General features: G+C 42.7%; 1 protein-coding gene across 1 annotated transcript in view; it reads right to left on the bottom strand.

Moving 5' to 3' along the window:
* Window positions 1–5,388: 5,388 nt before the first annotated feature.
* The window catches only part of DYDC1 (DPY30 domain containing 1), a 10,589-nt gene continuing 4,405 nt past the window's right edge, over window positions 5,389–11,572 (bottom strand). Inside the window, exons 3-5 of the mRNA XM_059397679.1 lie at window positions 8,866–8,958; window positions 6,909–7,031; window positions 5,389–5,412 (exon numbers count right to left, since the gene is read on the bottom strand). Of these exons, the coding sequence (XP_059253662.1) occupies window positions 5,389–5,412; window positions 6,909–7,031; window positions 8,866–8,958 (240 nt within the window). The remainder of the gene's footprint in view (window positions 5,413–6,908; window positions 7,032–8,865; window positions 8,959–11,572) is intronic.

Below are 11,572 nucleotides of genomic sequence, written 5' to 3' on the forward strand. Positions count from 1 at the left end.
TCCCTGTCTGGGAATCGGCTTTTTTAACAACGTCGCTCACTTCCTTGCCTAGAGCCAAGTGCTGTCACCCAGCTGATGGTGATCATGGAGCATGGACCACATACTCCCTGCTGCTCGCACTTGACCCCAGATCCCCGTGGTCCTGTGACAGTCTACCAATCCTCAATTCTACGGTGCCTCCGTTACCCACGGATGCCGCTCTCCCTCTGAGCTTGTTATGGGCCATTAGAGGGCAGGACTGAAGAACTCTGATGAGGACTCCACTTACCATTATAGCGCCTGGCACATAAGACAGCAGCGGCAACCACTTCATTCCCTGTTGAGAGCTTACTGAGTGTGAGGCACTGCTGAGAAAGCTTTCCATGAATTACGTCATTCATCTGCAGAACAATGCTAAGAGGCAGGCACTTGTACTTACTGTCCGGATGAGAAACTGACACAGAGTACGCATCCATCAAGTGTTTTCTGAATGAGGGAACTTGCAGTGGGCCCACGGAGTTGCCCAACAGTCATTTTAGTGGTCCATTCCCCTAGCGTAAGTTTTCAACACCTCCTCACTCAACTCCCTGACCAGCCTTTGCCCTTCTCTCCTTTTTTACCCAAAGGATCGGATGGAGAACATGTACATTCTGCATGGCTCCACTACCCCAAATGTTCATCCTCTTTAGTTAAAATGTCTTTCTCTACATTTCCCCCTCCTGGAAGAAGACACATTTTGAAAATGCTCTCCTCTCCCTGAGTTTTGTCCCATGCCTAGTACTCCTTGGACCCCTGCTTGAACCCTCCTAAACCACACCTTCACTCTCCACTTCTCAGCTCATCAACTTTCCTATTGCCAGAGCACAAGAAGCAGCTCACCTCACCCATGGAGAGAATCCCTGCTCAACTCTGCTATATCCTCAGGTCATTGTCTCTTCATCACCAAATTTCTCCAAAAGATAACCTCAATCTCCTTCCCTTCATTACCAAAATCCACGCCCTTAACTATACGATCTGAATTTCACCTCCACATCCTTAATGGAAACTACAAAAAGTTCTCGAAGCCATCCTCAGTCTCTTCCCACACATCACTCCCTGGTCTTAAGTCCAGACCTTGGAGGGTGGTGTCCAGGACTTCCCCGATCTTGCTCCTTGCCGTCTCTCTTTGGCCCAGTTTCCTTTACATGTCCATGGGTTTCACATGTTCAGAACTCACCTCTCCTTCCAGGCTCCTTTTAAAAAGCTCTCCCTTTCATGAAGCTTGCTCAAATCATACCCGCCTTTAAATTCTTAGCCTCTATTTGTACTTCTAGTTGGTGCCTATTATATGTGCGCACAAGCTGTGCTTGTCAAGTACTTGAAAGTTCTGCAAGGCAAAGGTCATGTCCTATCCTTATTTCCCATAGTAAATGGCAGAGCCAAGACTAGGGCAAGGCAAACAGGGTGCCGGGGTAGCAAAATTAAAGAGGCGCTTATCCTCAGGTTCGTGTTAACTGCAGAGTCAACACTTAGATTTCATACCCTAGAAGCCTCCCTAGCCCCGCCCTAGTAACTGCATGTGACCCTTTGACATAGATTGAAAAATAAATGAATCTCTAACCCAATGAATCAGTAAGATGATGACAGTGTAAGTACTTCAAGAGACGACTCCTTATCTTCATTGTAAATGAGACTGGGGATAAGTGTAGAATGCAATCATAATCAGAGAGACAGGAAGGCAAGGCTGCCAGGGAGTTTCTAGGAATAGAAACAAAAACAGTAGGAAGATGCTCCTCTCTTCTTCCACAAGATGCCATCATGTCTAAATACAGCGTCTGGAATTATCTACTGCAGCCACACTAGGAACAGCCTGGGGATGAAAACCAACAAACAGCAGAAAGGCAGAGCCAAGAGAGAGGGAGCTGGAGCCCCAATCCATCACTTTGTGGCCTGCCCATCCTATGGACTTTGCATGGGAGACAATGGATCATTGTTATCAGCCTGTTTCCAGCCAGGAGTTTCAGTCACGTTATTTCAGCCAAAATAATACTGATATGGTGTCATTTCTCAGGAGAGAAGTGTGTGGCAGAAGAGGAAGCCAAGCGATTGCTGTACCTTTTCTTCCTTATCCTAAGAGAAGGAAGAATGGGTCAGGGGTAAACCTCGCCTCTGAGCTCTAGCTCCTGAAAGCCTCAGGGATCAGAACTGGCTACAGCCCAGCCATGTTCCTGTCCCCCATATGAGAAGCGGAATGACAGGCTCTCCAGCAGACAGAAAGAACAATAGCTCTCCAGCTGCTTTTCTTCAAACTAGCCGGAAGGAACAGGGTACTGAGCTTCAGCCTGGTGTCCGAAGTGCATTCTCTGATGTAGTTTTAGCATTCGTAAAGCTGATTCTTTGATTCCCATTGGGCCCATTCTGCCTGGTTCCCAAACAGGTTAAGAGACAGAAGTCATTAGGTACCTCCAAAACCCTTCAAATTCTTCTCAGAAAGTAATCATGTTACATTTCACCAAATTAGGAAAGTGGAGAAAGCCAAGAGGAACAGTTATTTTTATGAGAAAAACTCTGTGGCATTTGAACTTTGGTTTCAGACAAAGGTGGACCAACAGGACTTACCTCATATGTGAAACAATGAAAAACCCACACACAAAATAGACACAACTACAGCTCTTAGGACAGTGAACATAGTGCTGAAAAGGACAGTGAGCTCTGAGAAACGGGAAACAGAGTGCTCCCTACTACTGCGCTGGGACACTGCCTTGAGTGTTGACAAGTTACATCGCAGGAAAGGAGAACATACAAGAAGCCCGGAGATCTCCTTGGATAAGGAGGGTCTGGGAGTCCAGGGATACCTCCGGAGGGTCCCCCCAAGTCTTCAGCTGAGTAACAAACACATGGGTATGAGGAAATGATAAGCTAAAGAAAGAACCTCTAAAACAATTTGAGGACATACCCATGACTTGAAGAGAGCTGGGAATAATTTCTCTTGCTGTCAATCTTACCTCATCTTTCCACAGCTGAAGTGAAAATTCTCATAGTTCACTCAACATTGGGTAGTACACCCAGAGAGTGTTGCCTTGCTGAGGCAAAACTGGCCCTAGACTCCATTCTCTTCTGGTACCACTCAATAAAGCTTCTTAAGCAAGACCAGAAAGGGTCAAACTATTTCTGAGTACCTTAATGACATCCAAAAATATTCATAGGAATAGAAACATCCTACAGACAAGAAGACGGAACTCACATCTAACCAAAAATTACCAGGCATAGAAAAAAGTCAAGAAGAAAAGTTTCATCTCCTTTTCACCTCATTCTACCTCCACTCTCTTGTGCCCAGATCTGGCTTGGGAGCGCTTCCAACCAGACTACTCCCTACCCCAGAATCACAGAAATTCCACCTGTGACTAGCCAACACTCACAGATCCTTTCTGTTAAGCTCCTGTATGAGACTGGCCTGGGCTATGCTGAGCCCAAGGGCCCTCTTAGCCTGCTCTTCCACCCCCTGCCCTCTATGAGGGCCTGGGGACACTGCGCTGTCTTGCCCCCTTAGGCACACCTGTCTGGATGGACTGATGTGGGTCATCCATGCTGGGAGGCACAGTGCCTCGTGGCCTGACTGACCAGGAAACTGCCTCTCCCGGGCACCTGGGACTTCTTTCTTAAAAATGTACAGAAATGACATGGCAAGATAACATTTCTTTTTAATGAAACCAATACAATATCCCTCTCCTCTCCCTTTTTGTCTTTTCCTGTTGAAGCAACTAGGCTGCTCTATTCTCATTGCCTCAGGGAAGGTATGCGATGACCAAAAGCAGACTTACTTTTATTTACTTATTTATTTGTTTACTTATTTATTTATTCATTTTTAAGAAGCCGCTTCCTGGCATTTATGTTTCCATGTCTACACTACTCCTTAAAGAACAGAAAGGACTCATAACAGAGATTTAGATTTGGAAGAATTCTACAAAGGAAGCAAAGTTCTCCTAAAGTTTAAGGCTGGGCCTAAAACTTCTGAGGAATCAGGAGAGACTCCAGGGCCCATGAATTACCCAGCACCCGCTCAAGGAAGGCCCCTGCACGGCCTTTGTCCAGCGAGAGCTTCCCCCAAATAGCAGCACCAACACTTTGGCCCACTGGCTGCTCCAGAAGAGAGGCTGCTTCTCTGTACCCCAGCACTTCGCATCTTTCCCTATCCAGCCCATTACTAAGCATGGACTAATGGTCTTACAAAGTATCATTGCCTAGCAAACTGGGGAAGTCTTTGCAGTCCACTTGGTGGGGGAAGGTGGGATGTAAAGCAAGTTGAACACTCCCCAGCCCTGCACTGGTGGCAGGCCCTCTCTCTCCTCCCAGACCAGAACTTGCACCTCAACAATCTTGTTCTCATGCAGACACACATGCTCTTTTCAGCTCATCTCTCATTTGTCCCTTTCAGTAGCTTGGGCAAACTCTCTCTCCCACTCTCAGAGGAATCCTAGGAATCACAAATTGTATTGGGGAATCCAGAACAGCCTTTTAACACTACCCTTGAAGCCCATCTATAAAGCTGTCTTTAGAGGGAAAAAAATACAGTAGGGAACCTCATGTTTTGAAACTTGAAACAAGCAGAAAAATTTATTGCTCTTAGGTTGGTTGATGCTACAAATCTTGATCAATGTTTAATGCAACCTAAAAGTAAAACAAAACATAAATATGCTTTAATACAGTTAGAGCTGTGACTGTGTAAATGAAGCTTTTTTGATAGTTTCAAATTATTTCAAGTAAGATCCAAGCAAATGTTCTCAAGCATTTGTTAACCCATCCTTTCTTCTATTTCTCTTGCTCCCCTTTCTTATTGTTATTCTTCCTGAATCCACCCCTTAAATGATGGAATTTCTAATGCATTCCCCTGAGCCCCATTCTGCAGTCTGCATGCTCTCCTAGGTACCTAACTCCCTGCATCTCCTAGCCCCACACAGCCCATAGCTCGTAGCCTAGAGCTGCTGCATTCCTATCTCCCACCTGCTGCTCTCTCCCGTCCTCTGGACAGCTATCCCACATCAATTGGCCTTTAGCCAATTACATCTGCCTATCTCAGGGTCACCTGACATTCAACATGTCTACAACTGAAGCCATCATTTTCATGAAACCTACCTCCTCTCCTTATATTCCTCAACTCAACAAATGGTTAAGCTCCTAGTCCAGTTGCCCATGGCAGAAATCTGGGCATCCCCTTGACTTCCTTCTGTCCCTCCTCCTCCCAGCCAACATCGAATCCATCCTGTTCTCCCCATCTCTGCTGTCTACACCCTGGTCCATCTCTGGTCATCCTGCATCTGGACAGTCATGAAACCTCCTAAGTGGCCTCCCTTTTCCACACTTGCCCACTCAAATCATCTCTCCCTTCTCTAAAATCCCCTCTCCACAGCTCTCCACCCTACAGAGAGCCTTTCAGCGACTCTTGTTGCACTCGTCCTACAGAGCACAGTGAGATGTGACCTTTAGCCACCTCTCCAGCTTTGAGTCACACCTCACAGCTTCGTGAACCCAGCCTTCAAGCTGGGCTACGCCAGCTCCTTGACAGCATCCTGCTGTCTCCATCTGCTGCACTCAGCTCAGGCTACCTCTTCAAGCATCATTCCTTAGGAAGACTCATCCAAGCCAGGTCCCTCCTCTCAGAGCACCTGCCCCCGGCCCACAGCCCCCAGAGGGCAGGAACCCCATCTGCTCTGTTCATTGGTATTCGCTGCCTGCCTGCATGATACCAAAACACAGACATTTAATGAAAGTGTCTGACTCATTAGGGCCAAGTGCTTTCAGCTGCCCCTTCTAATAGGCCTCCAGCGACATCCCAGTCTGCGTTAACTGGTGTCCTCAGGTCTCTCTCTCCATCCTTCCTTCTGTGCTGCCACATCTGGCCTTTCTAAAATGCTGATTGGTGATTGCATCAGCCTCTACAGCCTTTAGGATCAAATCTACATACTGGTCTGGGCACAAATTACCAAGTCTTTCATGGCCTGTTCTTCCTCCCTCTCCTGCCTGGTCCCTTCTCCCTCCCTGCCTCACACCTCACTCCCCCTGGGCTGTCTCATACTGGCTGTGCTCTCAGACCCTCCTCCTCCCACTCTCAGCAACCAGTCATCAACTTCCTTCAGGAAACCTTCCTGGATAGAGCTCCTCCGCTGGGCTGGCTGTCCCCATTTTTGTCAGCGTACATGGTTAGGTCACTAAATATACCCTCTGCCCTGACAGTCCTGGTCTACGCCAGCGGATCTGGCTTAGTTATTAACAGCTCACCTGTTCACTCTCAAAACCTATGCTCTGGCCAATAAATCACTTGATCATTCAAGCAAAGACTATTAACTGCTTGTCCAATTGTCTGTCCCCCCCCCCCCCCGACTAGGTCAATAACTATGTGTTTTATGCCCAACAGCATCAGGCACAGTGCCTGGTACGTAGAAATCACTGTATGTTTATTACGCAAGCATATAGTAGAAAAGCACGCATTTTTCATTAGCATTTATATTTGGTTCTAGTGTTTGCCACTGAGAATCAACTAGCTGGCCCTCCAAATTTAACTTAAAGATTATGTATTTCACCAAAGGATTTTAAATATTTATTTTTAACAGATTCTGAGATTTTCAAAGCCTGAGTCCAAAATATATACGCTGCCCTCTGCAAAAGGGCACACTATGACCTCAACACTAGGTTCTAGCTACTTTCCCATCAGTGCTGACACATTTGCAAGGACCCAGACCTGTGCCCACCCTGACCCTTGTGGCCAGCAGCACACATTCACAAAAGAGCAGAAAGCCCAGCAAGAACAGATGGTCAACACCCAGGGAACTGATTGTCTTTCTCTGACACTAAGGGCCCATTTACCAACAAACTCTGGTCTCTTATGCACTAGGCTTTCCCAAAGTCAAAAAACAAAAACAAAATAAAACAAAAACCTGTTTTTCACAACACACTTTGTTAAAGATGCTTACATCAGATAGCATTGGCTCATCAAGTTCTTCCACTCTGCTCAGGTTAGGTGCCCCATATCGATCGCTAATTTCAGCTAGTGTTTTGCTTGCGTCTGATGTGACATCCTACAATCATTAAAATTCTTTTTAAGTTTAAATGAGTTCAAAATTAAGACACTCATTTTCTTTTGATTTCAATAATGTCTGAATTATAACATCAAACTTTAATGTTAATGGAATGAACCAATACCTGTTACTAGAGAGAGAATTCTAGAAGTAAATGCTAAAACTTAATTAAAAAGCACATTCAGAAATTTAAGATATATCATTGTAACTAAACATATGGTCAATAAATATCTCACGACATTTTTGTTTTTAAAAATACAAACAGAAACTGAATGCCCCATTTTTATCCACTTTGAGGTTTTGCTTTAAAGCTTATCATACTTGTGAATTATTACTAGAACACAAACTTAGACTATCAATTTTTGCACTTTCCTTATTAAAAGGTTTAGTTACTCATGCATCAATGTTAAGTTTTGCTTTCCAGGACACTCATTCATTTCACTTAACACAGAATACCTTTTCCTTCTCACCTCTGAATGTGAACTATCTTCACTCTTAGCTATATTTTCTGTATTCATTCTCATCTTCTATAATATATAAAAATGAAGAAAAATATTTGAACATACTTTCCATTTTGATTCCATATTTAATTTTCAAGAAATTTTTAAAAAGATTTTTAAAAATTTTATTTATTTGACATAGAGAGAGAGATCACAAGTAGATAGAGAGGCAGGCAGAGAGAGGGGGGGAACCAGGCTCCCCACCAAGCAGAAAGCCTGACACAGGCCTTGATCCCAGGACCCCGGGATCATGACCTGAGCCAAAGGCAGAGGCTCAACCCACTGAGCCACCCAGGTGCCCCCAAAAATTTTATTTTTAAATAATGCTATGATCAATTTAATAGCAAATAAGTCATGAGTAATAAAGGGGTGATCTGAATACATTTAGTACAAAACTGTAGCCTGCAGTCTCATTTAACATTGGCTACTAATAGAAAACCATGTTTTATTTATAATTAAACACAACTCTTTTTAAAAAATGAAATGACCTGAAAGGTTAAACCTGAGGTCAAATTATTAGCCAATGAGACAAGTGATAAAACAGAGACTTTTCTTCTGTCATTTTACATCACTGAGTCTTCACTGAAGACAAAGGGGGTCTATATCTCCATGTATGTATGGGCACGTGTGCATGGTGTGAATCTTTGCACCCTACGGCACTCAGACTAAGATAAGCTCAGCATCTGTGTTTTTGTTAACGATGTGTTTTTTTTAACTATGTATAGGTCTTTGAATTTATCTTTTTAAGAATATCACTTTTTTAATTCAATTCAGCCTTCCCACTTTTAAAAAAGTGCTTTAAATAATTATGCTCTCATCTAAGCCAGGGGTACACATAGTCTACAAGACCTACTTCTGTTTTTAACTTTAATTATGGAATAAATAGAGGAGTCACATTTGCATGAGAGAGACTGGCTGGGGGCGCCTGGGTGGCTCAGTTAAGTCAAACGCCCTCACTATTGCAAAGAACTTAACCTTGAACATCAGCTACCACAGTCAGGAACAACTGTGCCTGGGCTAGAAGGTTGCTTCCATCACCATGAGAGAACTCTGCGGCTCACAAAGCAGTTTCCCACAAACAATCAGTAGCTGATCCTTACAACAAACCAGTGAGATACTGCTAGTAAAATTAGACTGTTACCCCTATTTTTCAAAAAGGCAAACTGAGATTGAAAAGGTTGTAAGACTTGTTTCAGTCACACAGCTAAGGTGTGGTACGTCTCCGAATCCCACATATGACAGTTGCAAGAAACAGTTTGAGGATTCTATGAGGTTTTAAATAAAACAGACTTTTTAATAAAACAGACTTTTTAAAAAATAAAACTTCAAATTACCTTCTCTAGTTCTTCTTGACTTCTCCGTAGCTCTTCTATTCTTTGTCTCTCTTTTTCTTGCATTTCCAACTCCAGCTGGAATGCCAGCTGTTGCTGAATATTCAGAAATAAATAAGTCATATTAGCGTCAGATCAATTGCAAGGAATTAACTCTAATCACTCTGAAAAGTCCCAGGATAATTAAGTTTATACCCACCTAAATTTCAGACGCTTACAAGAATAAATGATCACAGCCACCTAATACTTAAGCTTTTACAAATATTTCCTGAAGTCTAACATAAAAGAGGAAACTTCCTTAATTGCTAATTTGTAGAAAAGCACAATTTGTGCAAAATCAAGTTATTTTTTCTGTTCTTCTTGAAGCAACAAATGAGATTGCAGGACTTTTTTTAGATAAAATCCTTTCAAGCATAGATGGGTATTCAAAGACCCGAACCTTAGTTGCAGAAGAGTGGATGAGAAAATCTTAAGTATATTATCCAAAACTATAGATAATCAAAAATGTATTGGTCCCAACTCAACATACATGTCACACTAGAATAAGGGTCAGCAAACTAAATTCTGTGGGCCAGATCTGACTCAGTCCTGTATTTGTACAGCCCCTGAGCTAGGAAAGGTTTTACATTTTTAAATGGTTGAAAAATACTGAAATAATATTAATATTTCCTGATACATGGGAATTACAAAAAAATTCAAATCTTGGTGCCTATAAATAAAGTTTTATTGAAACACCATCATGTTTGTTTGCTTACTTATTGTCTGTGACTATTTTTGCACAACAGCACAGTTGAGTGGTGGCAACAGGGACCATTGGTAATACTCTCATCACTTTGCACTGGTGCTCAACATGCTACAAATCAGTGACTCCGTTTTATCTCAACAGTTTTTGAAGTGCCACGGTATCCCTACACCATGACATTTTTTAAATCGTTGTGTACCCATCACATCATAACAAGAAAAGAAGTGGACTTTGAATATTGCCCTTTTAAGATACAGTGGACAGTATTTTATTACCAAATTAAATAGCAAAGTATGGTGTTTATTATGAAGGATACTTTACTAAAAGAATGCAATAGCAATGTTACCAGACTGAACACTTACCATCACAGTATTCTCAACTCACATGAAAACAAAGGTCAGAAATAGTAGACTATTTTAAACAGGATTATTTCATCACAGTAAAATTTCTTCATGAAAATTAAAAATAAAAATGAGGTTGCAATGAAAGCAAGTTTCCAAGTGGTTCATTTGTTAGCCAAGCAAAGAAGTTCATTTCCCAATGACGATTTAATTAAAACATGTTTGATTTCAGTGTTCAGAAAAATAATAATAAACTTAAATTAAGATTATTAGCTTTTTGGAGAAAACAGTTGCTCAAAGAGTTGTGACACCAGGAACAACACCGGGAGCATCAACAGTCGCGTAAAAACGAGGCAAATTATTTTGAGCGATTTTCCTTGGCTCTTGGTACGTAGACAAATGTTCCCAACGCTGCTCAGCTATTGTCATTTACTAGTATCAATGCTGAATTTGAAGGGACTGAAAGATCAGCCTCTATAAATAGTCAAGAGGTATTTTCTTAGTTTTCTTTCTTTCTTTTCTTTTCTTTCCCTTCCTTCCTTCCTGCCTGCCTTTCTTCCCCCCACCCCCTTGTTCTTTCTTTCTTTCTAGGGAGGGAGTGGAGTGCGTGAGCACATGGTGGTTGGGGAGAGAGGGAGAGAGAATCTTAAGCTGGCTCCACCCTCAACGGGGAGTCCAGCCCGAGGCTTGATCCCACAACCCTGAGATCATGACCTGAGCTGAAGTAGAGAGTCAGATACTTAACCGACGGAACCACCCAGATGCCCCAAGAAATATTTCCAAAGAAGTTGAGAAACATGAATTCAGTACAACCAGCAGTGAAATCTGCTAAGATGTGTCACAACCAGTGGTGATAAAAATGTATGTGGAACAGAAAGAGGCTTTGTTGGACAAACTTACAGAGCTTGTGAAAATGCAGTGTTGAAAGCCCAAGAGTATTCATTGTGTTATTCAACAGCAGACACTCTGCGGAAAATGCTTGAATCTCTCATGTGCTACTGAGCCAGCAGTGCCAACAGCGTCCTTCATTCTCTCTTATGAATGCAACCGTCATCAGTTTTGCAGATTTTTGTCAGAGAGAGAAAATGAATATATCTCGGCTCACCCCAGCACACAGCAGTTGCATATGGCTGCACAGGGTGATGGGTTACTGTGCATTGTGGGGCTCGGGACCAAGACTGAAATTTTTTGGAATGAGAAGACTCATTCTCAATCTCTATTATCAAACCTGAAATGGCTTTGCATGTAAGCTTTACTGCAGGCTTAATAATGTTTTTAGATCAACTCAAACTAAACTTACAAGGCAAAACAGCTCTTATATGGAAAACGTAATACTTTGGAGAAGCCATTTCAACAACTAATGTTTGAATTGCAATGTCAAGCTGCTTTATACACTTGCCCTGTGGTCAAAATCTTTTTTTTTTTTTAATTTTTTATTTCTTTTCAGCGTAACAGTAACCACTGTTTTTGCACCACACCCAGTGCTCCATGCAATCCATGCCCTCCCTAATACCCACCACCTGGTTCCCCCAACCTCCCATCCCCCGCCCCTTCAAAACCCTCAGGTTGTTTTTCAGAGTCCATAGTCTCTCATGGTTCACCTCCCCTTCCAATTTCCCTCAACTCT

The sequence above is a fragment of the Mustela nigripes genome, chromosome 4, assembly GCF_022355385.1.
Source record: "Mustela nigripes isolate SB6536 chromosome 4, MUSNIG.SB6536, whole genome shotgun sequence".
Lineage (NCBI taxonomy): Eukaryota > Metazoa > Chordata > Mammalia > Carnivora > Mustelidae > Mustela > Mustela nigripes.